General features: G+C 37.5%; 1 protein-coding gene across 26 annotated transcripts in view; it reads right to left on the bottom strand.

The window, feature by feature from the left end:
- arvcfb (ARVCF delta catenin family member b) overlaps window positions 1–14,118 on the bottom strand; it is a 265,441-nt gene that overhangs the window by 143,964 nt on the left and 107,359 nt on the right. For 12 of the 26 annotated variants that reach the window (XM_078952607.1, XM_078952610.1, XM_023958696.2 and 9 more), the window contains exons 3-4: window positions 12,608–12,685; window positions 5,336–5,556 (exon numbers count right to left, since the gene is read on the bottom strand). In XM_078952607.1, the coding sequence (XP_078808733.1) occupies window positions 5,336–5,556; window positions 12,608–12,685 (299 nt within the window). Of the gene's footprint in view, window positions 1–5,335; window positions 5,557–6,442; window positions 6,528–8,112; window positions 8,229–12,607; window positions 12,686–14,118 lie in introns of those variants that run through there. The other 14 variants (XM_078952635.1, XM_078952629.1, XM_078952628.1 and 11 more) reach the window with 5 other exon arrangements.

Below are 14,118 nucleotides of genomic sequence, written 5' to 3' on the forward strand. Positions count from 1 at the left end.
ATATTTCTTTGTTTTTAACATGTTCTTGTGACATTTTCCCATTATGGATGACATATAATGAAATTTGAGATAAAAATAGCAGTATTTTTGAGTATTTCTTTATTTAAATCGTTGCGAATCAGAAGCAGACAAAAAACCGTCGTTGGCAAAAGCTTGTACTACATACAAACTACAATCAGCATGGCACAAGCTCCCTGCTCTGCTCCATTCTGATGTATCAAATTGTAGACGACTAGATTGATGTACGTCTATGTTTTCCTGGTTTGAGCTGGCATCTGGCTCAAAATTCTATGGCTGGATAGTTCAAATATTACTCCCCATTTTGGTTGCACCGGTAATGTTAGCTTGGAGTTGTGGGGCTGTAAGCTAGCAGGAGAGAGTGTAAACAAAGGCATGATAGAATATCAGTGCAGGCTTACTCTGCACCAACGTTCCCGCAGAAGCAAATTTCTGACAAACTACTGCAGAAACCAAGTCCAAGAAACAGACACAGGATTTTTGATTTTGGCTAAAACGGCATAATCATAATTAAAAGATCACCGGAGATGCTTTACAATAGATCAAAAGACGATTGGAGTGGGACTTTTTAAAAAAATGCTAATTATTTAATTTTATATTTATTTCTTTTTGTTGATTCTTCCATCTGATCTGTTTCCTTAAATAATTTTTTCTTCCAAAAAAGGAAAAGAATGACACAATAGCAAAACAGATGAGTATTTATAATTTACAACAAATACTTGCTACTGAAGTGACAAGAACACAAACTCTCTGTTTCAGTGCCTTGGACAATAATTTGAAGGAGCTGTGAATTTATGCATGGAAGATACCCAGAAATGCTTCTGTTTCTCATTACATCATCTTTTATGTGCTTGTATGTCATGCAGTAAAAAAGCCAAACAGGTATGTTGGACTCATAAAGATAATGAAGTCAAGGCTTTGATTTTTGCCACCAATACAAAGACTGGTTTTCATTTGTTGTCTCTCAGCTGAGGTGCTTGAGCTTAAAGCTGTTTTTAGTTGTCCTGCTGGACACTGAAAGGGGCGAGGTCACATTCCTTTAATGACTTGAGGGGTCTTGTGAAAAGGAAGAAGAGCTATATTGTAAACACATGTGGTGGACCTCAGTTTCTGATTTAATCAACCAATTCAAACATCTGTTTAATGTGGTTTTCTTTAAAAAACAATATTAAAGTCTATGTCATCATGGACTGTTTAAAGATTCTCCACTCCTCTCAGAAATTTAAAGGCCTCATTCAGATAATTTCTGATCCATTGTGAAAGTGTTCCCAGTGGTCTTCTAATTATAATTATGCGAATTTTAAAACCTGTGCTGTTTTCTAGGACATAGTTTCTGCAGAGCGGCAGGAGTTCATTAGAAATCGCCTCTTTTAACAGCGGGACTGTTAAAAGCCTTCCCATTATCACCCAGAAGTGAGAGCTCTCTGTTTACACGCCCTCTCCCTAAAATACCTATATTTTTTTCTTTATGTACATCATCAGAAAAATGTATAGACAAACATGTTTAGGCTTTTAATGTGTATAATCACCTATTGGATTGTGATCAATACCTTCAGCCAGAAAGACATGAAGTCTAAAAACACTGGGAATGATTTGAAAGATGACATTTAACTAAAGAAAAGTACCTTTCCTTAAAAATGTTCCCTTTATCTTTTCATCTCATTTCATCCTTTAGTAAAAACACTTTCTTTCATGTCATGTTATGCGGATCATAGTTTTCTAAAATATGTTTAGGAAACAAAGTATGAGCAAAAATGCAGAAATATTTGGTGGGTACAGACAAACCTTCTTATTTCTGACCCCTTCATGGAGCCCGGAAAGAGCAGAGAATCGGATTTGGACATCGTCCTAAACAATCACTGCACATATGTTGCATCCAGCAGCAGGTTTTACAAATCAGATGTGTTTCCAACTATGGAAATATCCTCTTCAGCTCAATTAAGGGTAAAAATTGAATCCAATGCAGTGGAAAAACAATGGGTAACATAAAAAAAAGTCGAACTTCTGCTGCCAATTTACAAAGTTTCATCCTATACTTCTTTCAGCTAGGATAGTCCTTTTCTTATTGTATATACATGCAAAAGAAACAATGTTGTCAAACCAAATCAGTCAAAATGGTTTCCATCTTCTCATTAATAACAGTTTTTTTTATCATATATATTTATAATGTCTTTAGTTTCACACCACAAAAATGACTATAAAAAATTAGCATATCTTGACTAAGAATCTCTCAAAAATATTTTTGACTCTTAAAGCAGGTCTTTCCATTTTAATTTTTGTTGCAATTTTAAAACGAAAAGCTAAAAATATCTAGCCTACAGTAAACATTATGTATTTGTTTTTAAAATTAGCTACTGTAAAAAAAAAAAAGGCTTTTAATTGTTGATCTCACAACAAGGGAGCCCAAGTCTGGGTCTCCCTGTGCCGGTCCCCAGTCCGGATAAAATGCAGGGTTGTGTCAGGAAGGGCATCTGACGTAAAAACCTCTGCCAAACTTCCTGTGCGAATCATTGAAAGCTGATTCGTTGTGGCGACCCCTGAAGGGACATGCTGAAAGATGAACAACAACTTATTTTAATAAGTGAATGCTGAAAAAATAACAGTAGAAAACTTTCAGCAAACCGATTTCTCCACTGCCTCACTTTGTAGTTTACTTAAAAACACTGCATCAGTAGAATGGTGTTGTTGTGTATGAAGACCAAACCGAAAAAGGATGAAAACTTTGAAACATTTTAACAAAAACCAGGAAAGCAAGCAGCAAATTTGACAAAAATTTAGGGTGACTTTTTTCAGAGGCTCCACAGTAATGAGAGGAAAGGCTTGTTGGAAGGATATGGGAACAGTGGGGTACACAAAAAGGACACTTTCACAACAAGGCGATTAGGGGGTTTATGAAAGGCAATGAGCTTCTTGATGCCACAGCAACAGAAAAAGACAGGAGGCAATGGAGAAAAGGCAGGGGGGGTAAACGCAGCCTCGTTGTTAGGCAGGTGATTTACGAGGGTACAGGGGCTCCCGGGTCCTGCCAGTGGAAGGATAGATTGTCTAATGCTACAGCACCCTCAGCCTTTTGTACTCTTTGTGGCCAGACAGGTTTTAGAGGCTGTGGGATGTAGCGGTAAAAGAGGGTGGAGGGAGGCTGGAGGGTACAGAGGTGCCACTGCCGGCACCTCTTTAGCACAGACAGCAACACAGATCAAAGATGGCATTGTTCGGTTTAGATCCTACAAACTTTGAAAACTTCACACAATATTTGTGAGAATTATTCAGAAATCCTCAATGTATGCTAAATACATCTCCACAATAACAAACTCCAGTGCTTAAAATGACTGCATAATTTTTTTCAATGAAATGTAAGTGTACCTAAAGATTTATGCATGTTATGGACATTAGCTGTGGGCAAATAAATCAGGTGTGTGTGTTGTAAGCAAAACAAGGTCACCTTCTCCCTAAGCGCTGTCTGCCTGTCTTTGCACACGGATAACCGCCATTTGACCTTTCACAGTCTTGGCGATAACCTTCCCTCAGGCTAAAATCAATTTCCAGACAAACAAGACACAATGTAGAGAAAGGGTATCATCTTAGCATGTGAATAATCACTTGTGAGGACTGCTCCTAGGTCCAGGTCACTGAATGTGCACAAATGATTTCATCATGCTAGCCAACAGACTGCCCAACAACATTGTTCCAGTTTTCCCCTTAGTGTGGGACAAAGCATAAACACCCCTTTTTCTTCCTCCAAATCCTTTCGTGTGTTTCTCTGAAAGGAGTAGAGATCTGAATTCTTTAAAATCATCAAACCAATCCAGGTTTGATGCAACATTAAGTGCTGCTCTTCTTTTATTGAGATAATAATTAGGATGATGATGATGTATAAAAGGGATGGCTGTTCAATGACGCTTTAACTCAGTGTGTTCAGAAGATAATGCACTAAATCACAGAGATATTTAGATCATTGGTTTATTACACTCATTAGTTGCATAGTTTAATTTTAAGTTGTTTTTTTCCCCCCCATGTATCCACTTTAAATAGTGACGAGCTTCTTTGACTCTGGCCTCTGTGCTGTGAATTTGAAACACACAAGACTAATTGATGATCCGTGTTCATTATTCAACCAACTGACTGGGGGTCTGAATGGAACTTTGTATCCATTTGTATCTTGACCTGTTTATGTTGTCCTTTTAAAGCAGAGAAAAAACAAATGGCCTTAAAATAAATATCAAAGAACTGAGAGACCATTACAACATTTTGATATCAGAGCAGAGACTACTTTACAGTCCAATATTGATTGTGGTCAGTCTCATTTTGGCAAACGATCCAAGTGTCAAAGGAATTGTACAGTTCTGCTTATGCCTTTGTCACAACTACCCTTAGAAATGGACATGGGCTGTCTGTGGGCAAAAAAACGGACAAATCTGTGTGAGGTACACAGTTGAAGATCGTTTGGTGAACGTGTAGGGCTAAAATGCTTATGGACTTTTTTTTCCATGGGATTTCAATGGGTGAAAGGTCATAGCAAACACTTAAACAACACCTAAGGGTAAGTAAGGATGAAGTGGAGTGGGTATAGTTTGTGTGGGCATCCTACGGTTGCGTAGGCATATGAGCGTGATCAGTAAAGAACCAGTAAAAACACTTTACTTAATGCTAAGTAAAGGGTACCATGCGACAGCACCTGTGTATCAAGTGTGTGTAACTTACATTATCCTTACCAATACTTCACGATACACCTACCACACGCACGACAATGGCCTGTTCTATTTTTAAGATCTCCCTTATGGTGGCCATACATGCCTCAAGGGAACTGCAAGACACACCTGTGCTCCCCTAAATATTCAGTCCCTACTGCCAAGACCCCCAACGGGCCCAGACAACCCAAAAACCTGCAGGGGTTAACCTGTACGAGTGCTTGTGACTAAGGCATTAGGAAACTTTTCATGTTCCCTGTGTGAATGAGCGGTTTTCCTCTGGCTTGTGCTCACACTCCAACAACCCAAATTTCAGCTGGGACTCTAAATTGACTAAGATTGAGGGGCGAGCCTGCATAGCTGTTTCTCTCATTTGACTTTAAAACAGTCTTCTTATGAACCAATGACCTGGTTTCCGTCCCCTTGATAACTGTAGCAGGTAAGCTAAAGGCCACTTCAATGAAACACCACCACAAGACAATTTCAGAGACCAGTGGGTTCAAGGAAATCAGACATGCAAGAAGTAGCTTAAAGAGGAGGAGGCAAGGAAAGAATGAGAGCCTGAATCCCCTTAGCCCACTTTAAAAGATGAGTTACCACAAAGGATGTTATTCATAAAGGGGAATTACCTGCATCACCACTTGTTGCCATGCCAGCGGTTGGCTAGTTGGGGGGTTAGGAGGCAGGTTGGAACGCTCAAGCTGCAGGGTAACGTTGCGGCGCTCTTCCTCGAGGGCTCGGGTCAATTGCTCAAAACGTGCCTCCTGCTCTTTCACTGAGGCCAGGATGCTGGCGGCTGAGCGAACATCGTAGTCCCCCATGTCCAGTGTGTGGCTGAAACTATACGGATCTTCCAGGTTCAGGATGGGAGGAAAGAAAAGGAGGGGAGGGAGGTGTACCAGGTCATTAAAGACATCCCAAACCCAACAGGCTGGATGAGCGGAACCAACAGGGGGATGAATGGTGCAAAGATCATACAAGATTAATGCACATTCAAGATGGGACACTGATGGTGTAGTATGGTAGGGCTCTGATTTATGAACAACAATATCACACCATCAGTACAAAACAAGATTATTTTCCCCAGATAGGTGAAATTTGAGTTCAGAGTATCTGTTTAACTCTGGTTGTGCTTTTTAAAGAGCCAAAACTGGACACAATTAAATTCTTTTTGCCAAAACTGACAACACGACTAATGTCGGGTCATGCACAGCTAACACAATAATGAGGTTTCTCAGCTGGGTGCCAATTATGTCTTTGCTTACAGAGGTTTCATATAATTAACACAACGCAGGCAGCATAGAGAAACTCTTAATTTCAACAAAATGAAAACATAATGAATCAGCTTCACAGACAAAGAGAATGAGACAGCACAGAGCAGACTGCAGACTCACTAAAACCACCACTCCAGACATCAAATAAGGGTGAAAGAAATTATGTCAGCTCGCCACATGAGCAATCACAGCCAGCATTTGAGAAGCAGCTCTGTCTTTGGATACAGTCATGCACGGCCCCGAAATGCGTTCTGACACACAAGCACTGTTGCAGGCAAAATTACAACACATGCAGGCATCCTACAGCCACCCACACATACACTCGGGCCCACACAAACACACACTCAGCAAATGACTGTCACACACACCCTAATATCCATAAATGATGGCAGCGTGATATCAGGGGAGCTGACAGCACAGTAACATATGAGGGTGTGAATACAAATCCTCAACAATACAGACCAAGAGATGAGGCAGGCTGAGAGGCGTTAGAAAACAGACATCCCCAACTCTAACAGAAGCAGAGGGAAATTACAAGAACGGAAAGCTGTGGGAGAGGGGGAAGAAAAACAAAGGGAAGAAAAAAAGAAAAGGATTAATTAAGAAAAAAATGAAATGCTTCCTTTTATTTGTAAAACACCTGTCCAATTTTCTTTTGGTGGTCTCACCACAAAAAGCTGTAAAATGATTTAGATTTTTTGATCAACTCAACAGCATTTAATACATAAAGAGACAGAAGAAAATGTCTCCAGGTATGAGATATGGATGTGTTTATAATGTATCAGTCAGTATTGTTAAACAATGCATAATTATGTTTGTAGACTAACATATGTGTACATGTTTGTAAACAATCTATATACAGTCATATATATACAGTCTATATAGTCATTTACTTTGTATATATATATGTATAAAAACTTTTTTTTATTTTTTTTGTCAAATTCTATTGGTGTGCAACTATGTAAATAACCCCACATGGGTTTCTGTCACACAGCAGCATCACATCTTTTTATTTTCTATTTCTTGATTTGTCTTTTTGTTCATTTTTGTGTTTAAGATTATTAGAAAGTTGAAACAAATCAAATAAAACTAAATCTTTTCAACTCTCTAATAATCTGACAATTTGTGAAAAAGTTGTTTGTTTCGAGCATTAATAAAACCTAACAAGTTTGATTTGTCTTGGTGATAAAATCTAAAGTACGTTCTTGTGAAGGCAAAAAAAGTACACAACATAAACATCCCCCATATTCTGTCTTTTAGAAGATCTAAAAGACAAAAGTGAACAATTTATTCGTAAAGATCTATCTTTTAGGTCACAGTCCTCTTTGCTGTATTAAGTTTGACAAAGGACAGGACTGGTGGAGTTTCCTAGTAAAAGTATAAACTGCATAACAATACAAGCATGACTTCTTTACAAAACATTTCATTCGCAACCCATTTTAGCAAGCCGCATACTTTTCAGCGATGTGGGTTAAAAGTGTGGATGGGCGGTTCGCTTCAGTTGGGATGATCAATGCAGATGCAACCACTGGAATTTTAAAGAAGTCGCATGACTGAACCAGAGAAGAGTGCCTGTCTCTTTAAATGTGAGCTTGCATAGAAAGAATTCATTCTTTACTATAGAACGTGGTGAGCATGCAGCTCTTATTCTCTTTGAAGCACACAATCCCTCTTTGATGTTTGTTGCACGCTGATCATTTATTTATCTTGCCTGACTCCTTCACTTCAAGCAGTGTGTGCCAAGGAGCCTGGCTTTCCAAAGTCAAACCTGACATCCATTTGAAGAAAAAAAAAAGTTTTTTTTTCCTGACATTTCTCTGTAACTCCTTTATTGCTCTTACACGGTTGGTTTACAAGCAACCAGAAACTTTCAAAATGGAAAGTGCTTGACAGTCACAGCTTTCAAAAATAGCATCCTCTGTGTCTGTTTTAGAAGTAATCAACTACTTGTGATAAGAGTCAGTGATAGGGGACCATAGCACATGTTGATTGGGCATACTTGAAGACAAGCCCTAATGATTCACAGCCCCCAGAGACCTGGTGGGGCCACATAGCCATGGCTTCCTGAGTCATAAGGGGAATTATATGACAAGCATGCCAGCTACGCCCCAAAGCTTATCATTAAACCCTACCTTCTGGAGTTGCTTAAAATAGCCCAGAATGCACCAGGAGGGGTGTCTGAAGAATTCCTCCAGTATGACAGCCCTGGTTCTTTACAGCTTTAGCCCAACAGATGTCTGCTAATGGCCTGGGTCAGAGGAATAAAAACATACTCAGGTCGGCATATTTTAACCCCATTCTTATTTACACATGCCCCAGTTACCCCAAACTTCATGAGGGGGAAACATATTAAAGAACACTCTCTACTACCAAAGGAAATTAATGCACAGAGGCCTAACTCATCTAAGTGATAAAATAAAAAGCAAATACTGTTAAATTAATTTTGCAAAAGCCCATTTGTTAGATTTGAGAACTATTAAGGCGTAAACATGGCAAATTAACCTTCCTTTTGTGCTATGGGGTCGGAGACAAAGGTTATTGACACAACAAAATGAATTAGTTGTTCATCCTTACAAATCTATACTTCTTGTCCTGACTTACTCTGCTTTACAGAATATCATGAACTCTGGCTTTGTAACCCAAAATGAAAAACGAATCTTTGTTCTTTTCTTGAAGCTAATATATATGGATCAAAACTGACCACAACACCAATAATATAGCTATTGTTAGCAAAATTAATATGTTAAATAAATAAAGTGGAATGTTGTAATGTCCCTCAGTGATAGTAACACAGCAATCTTTTATTTATATTTGTGATTTTATTTTAGGTACAATTTACCGTTTTTCTAAAATTGATATTGAGGTATATGCTGAAAAACGGCTAAAAAGCCCTGACCAAAAAATTAAAATTAATCATGTTCATAGATAAGAAGGCCTAACAAGATGAGCAAAGAAAAAAAAATGTGGATAATAAATAATGGTTCTTTTGTATTTCAAAGTAGATTGAAGACATGAGTTACCTTTACCAAAAGGCATGAGAACAGAAAGCTAACAAAAGAAAAACAGGCTGAAGTTCCATGAGAGGTTCACTCTTCACCTTTGCCGACTTATCTTGAGCAATAAACCCACTTTAGCAGATCTCCCAGCTTTAAAAATAGTCGGGTAATAAAAATACAACCACAACCCAATTTTTTTTTTCTGCAGATGGAACGTAATCACCTGCTTCAAAGGCTTCCTGAAAAATCTGGCTGTTGTTGTTAGACTCCCCTTTAATAACATCAGCAGCAGTCAGCATTCCTCTCTCAATTGTAAACTGACCTGCAGTTAAAATGCTGTTCTTTTAGTAGCGAGAGGTCTAGTTACATCACCAAATGCTACCACGGCAAGTAATTTCTAGGTTACCAAAGAAATGTAGTCATGCTTAACTGAATATACATTGAAGAGCCAGAGCGAGCTAGAATACCCAGCATGCCCCTCCTGTTCTGAACACTTATGAATATCGTCAGCTCACACCCAGAAGGACTGAAGTCTGCTGATGTTGGATTCCAGAATCTTGCTGCCATTTGAAACCAGTAATGTGGATTGTAGCCAAATGCATCTGTTAAAGAGGCTGACATTTCCCTGAGGGCTTGGTGGTAAACCCGTCATATTTTGCAGCTTGTGAGGTATTTTGTGAGTTAAAGAAGAGCAAAAGCAATGGCTCTGGAGAAAAAGGCATACTGCACAACTTCATGTTTAAATCTTTAAAGAACTTTTCCCCTTTTTCTTCACTCAAAGTCAGATTTAAATCTGCATGTTTTTTTTAAAGCTGAAGCTGTTGCCAGAGTTTTTTTTATGAGTCATATTTTAAAGATCCTGCTAGCTTCAGGGGGGTCTCTTGTAGACTTCATATTTTACGTTATTACTTATAAATCTTAAGCATTATATATTTAAAGACACACCAGCACAGCTCTCTGAAAAAAAGAAGGTCTTATACTAAATATACTCAGCATGGCAAAAATGTAATCTGTTTCACTCGAGTACATTGGCACAACATCATGTTATGACATAATACTGTGATTTATCTTAGACACACACTTAATACCAGAGTGTATGAAATACAACACAGTTGGTCATGTCAAAATCAGATCTTCATGTAAAAGTATGTCGTAAAGAAGTACAAGAGGAAAAATATAGACAGATAGTAGTATAAATCTTGTTTATCTATTTGATCTGTAATTTAAAGGTCCATCCTCCCTTTGTTTGGACTTATATGACATTCATGAATAGAACTTCCTTTACAGATTGCATGTTAGAGCCATTGACTGTATATGAAAACTGGACTGACTCAGTGTGACATCGCCCATAAATAATAGCTTATTTCCAGTTCCAACAAAAGGGAGTCAATTCCGTCGCCATTTTTTCCACAATATGGACCTCGCCATGTTGGTGCCAGACGATGTCAGTATGCAGTGATGAAAGAAAATTAGATATAGCAAGAACATGCTAAATAAAGGTATTTGAGCAAGATCATCATCGTCATGGTTTATTTGCTTTATTTATTTAATTTATCATTCTTGTTTTCCTCTTTTGGGTCCTCCATAAATACCGTTATTGAAAAAAGCATATTTTGTATAGTAAGACTGCAGGATTTTGCAAAAAAAAGGCATCAAAGGGGGTTATGGTGTCATTGCAATAACAAATTTCCCTAAGAGTAAGTGATCTTTGAGCAACATAATCAGTATGAATGTTTTTTCCGGTTCCGGGTTACAGCACGGACCCGTGTGGGTCACGCCGGCTACGCTTAATTCTGTGTGATAAAATCTAGGAACGGGTAATGATAAATCACGTAATAAAATGGTTACAGTATAACGGGGTGGGATTATATAAGTTCGCTTCCTTCCACTTCCTTTCAAGCAATATTTATTAATATGTCTAATTATCCTAAGTGTGTATTATTCTTATTTGATTGCTTGGAATAAACCATTTCAAATAAAAAAAATCAAATTAATGTAGGATGTTTTCCGGTGTTATGTCTTAAGTAATGGATAGAAAAACTTTAGCAAAAAGTAGTCTATGCTAGAAGTGGAGCAGTATAGTTGAAGTTTACTTTTATAAACTTTGTAAATATTTAACTTGAAAATTTCCAATTTAGAAGTATGGAGAAGAAGTACCGGTATTTAGAAGAAGTACGTATTCAGTTAGTATACTTCATACACTATTCATATATAATCTATGGAAGACTTAATATATGCATACTTATGCTCAAGTATACTCAATAAAATAAAATATTGCCTCATTTTACAAAGGGGAAGTCTTGAGAGGAATCAGACAACAGATGGAGAACAGAAAAATAAAGTGTGCCTGCTGGTGCTGGATACTAAGTTAGAAACATTCACCTGATTAGGAACTAGGTGGGTGGTTGGGTCTTCATCCTTCCATACCACCAATTTTCACTGTCTTCAGAAGCGGTTTAGATTAATCCCCATTCTAAACCCATATGATCCCCATCTGAGGCAGCAGCTCTCACCCGCACAATTGGGTACTTAAAAGCACCTGCTCCGCCCCCGCCGCTTCTGTTTGAGCGGCTGCATCCATATGTGGAGTTTTTCCCCTCTTTCTTATGTATCAAAATCTTTTTTTGTGTGTCAGAACTTTTAAGTTAAATGATCTATCATGTAAAAAAACTACTTCATCTGGGAAGAAATGCAATTCTTTCAAGTGAACTAAGCCTCAAGTACAGTTTAATTATTCATACACCTGGCAAATTTGGACTGAAAATAACTTTTATTAAACAAGAAAGTTTCTTCTTGATTGGAAATGGCATATGAATCTTTCAGGAGGTAATGAGACAGTGTACGAGAGCCATCATTGTAAAATTTATTTGCGTTTCTACAAAATGTGACGTGTCTAAAACTTGCCAGTGGCAGGAGCATTTTTGGCTGCACTGTTTTTTTTTCTTTTACAAATTCTGCTGGTTTAATCATGTCCTTTTTTTCTTACAGATGTTTTAAATGTGCTGTAGAATTCTGAAATAGCAAAATGTTATGGAGAGAAGGAAATGCACTGTAACCATCATAGAGTATTCCTGCAAATTATTAATCCTATACACATTAATATCAGTTATAATGCAAGAGGAAGAGTGCCAAGGCATGTCTGATCAAGTTAGGTTTGTGCATGGACTTCAGTTTAGATTTTTTTGCAAAAAATGTATTTACTTATTACTTACTTACTTACTTTAGTGTATTTTAGTGTTTTATCAATTTTTTTCAGGGAAAATAAACCGATAAATGAATCAAATGTGTATTTTGTTTTAAAATGAAAGAATGAGAAAGTCTGGATGGACACTGACATGCTTCTCTGCTCTGCAACAGCTGCCACTAAAACCTGGGAAGAGAGCTAAAATTATTTCCCCTTATCTAATATAACTGTGTGAATTATTAAACTAAAAGCACATTTCCTGAAAGAAAAAAGCTCTAAATGAACCTGAATTTCAAACGTGAAATCCTGCAAGCCACTTATGAGCTAATGCAACGCTGTCTTGAAGCGAATGAGAAAATGTGATATATAGGAAGACAAAAAAAAGAACAGATAAAAGTGGATCAAAGGGATTTAGGAAGGCATATGTGGAGAAAAAGGCAGTTGTACCTTCGATTTCTGGTGTCAGACGAGTTGACAGAGGACACCGGTAGCTCCGTAGAGTTTGTTCAGTGCACCAGGGGAAACCTGCAGGTTTAATAGAGAAAAAAATGGACAACTTATTTGACCTTTGACAGATTATAGTAAATAAATACATCTGACAGAATGAAAAACAAAAAAAGTATGGGTATTGTACCAGCAATCATTAATGGACCTATTGTTGTCCTTTACCTCTTCTCGCAGAATTTAGTAATAATTTTTGCACCGTCATTATTTTACTTCTGCTTTTATAATACAATTATGCAGGACATCACTGAAATACAAGAATATTATGGAGGTATGGTCAACATAAAATAATTTTTAAAAAATGGCAACAAAATCCCAATCATCTTTTCTCTTTTCACATGTGAAAAATCTATAAATTACTTCACATGTGAAGAGAATTTCAACCAATATGTCATATTTGGTAAAATAGGGCTGTTCCAAATGTAGCAACCACTTGAGTCTTTAAAAGCTTTTTCCCATTTCTGCTTCTCTGAAATGTGGCTCTTTCTCAGACTTCCTAATTTAAAAAAACAGAAAAGTTGAGCGACATCCAGGGTTGTTACTTTTAAGACATGGTGTTGAAACTGGAATCTGGATCGGTCCAAGTCAAAGAGGTGATAATGTCAGAGAACCACATTTTCTGCACCATAAGGCACTTTTAAAAGCCATAATTTAAAATAAAATAATAAATAAACACAGTGCGCTTTATTATCTGGAACAACTAATATTTTAGCTCTGGTTGTGTTTACTGATGTTGAAGGGATTTTGAAAGAGACACTCTGCTCTGTCTTCATGTTTGGTTGGGTGTTGCTGTGAACATGCTAACGTGGCTAAATAGTTGTGTCTGACTTTTTTTTTTTAACAAGGTTGGGGGTTACTGTAGTCACAGTAACATTTGTTTTGGTATCTCTCAGTTTTTGTTTTTGTGTTGCAAAAAACAAGGTAGGCAGTTTTAGGCCACAACAAAATTTCGTCACAACTCACTACATAGTGCACTACATAGTGCACTACAGTGTGTTTGCAATTTTGTTGTCCTGGCCAAATCTACAATTCCAAGATCAAGTGCCCTAGAAATTTCCAGAAGTCTATGCAAAAAACTAGTGTGCATCAATGCTCAATAGATAGAGGAATATAGCCTATGCACTGGGCTTGAACAATTTTTGTAAAAAAAAAATATGTTAAAATGTTTGTCTTTTTTAAACATCAATGTTTTCATCCTCAGGTTTTATAAATAGTTGTTGTAAGATACTCAAGTTGAAAAGATTTTCACTTCGTGAAATTGGTAATGTCATAATTCCCGTTTAAAAAAAGAAAGTTGTGAGCATGGTGACTGAATTGGAGTCCCACACTACTGTATATAGTTTTCTAGTAGTTAGGTAGTAGGGAGGGAGTTTGGACATAGAGCTACTGTCTACTGACAAACTTATCTGTGACTCTTTTGTCTCGCTTAATGGGCCTTACAGTTCAATGCGCCT

The sequence above is a fragment of the Oryzias latipes genome, chromosome 9, assembly GCF_053564925.1.
Source record: "Oryzias latipes strain Hd-rR chromosome 9, Olatipes_Hd-rR_3.1".
Classification (NCBI taxonomy): Eukaryota; Metazoa; Chordata; class Actinopteri; order Beloniformes; family Adrianichthyidae; genus Oryzias; species Oryzias latipes.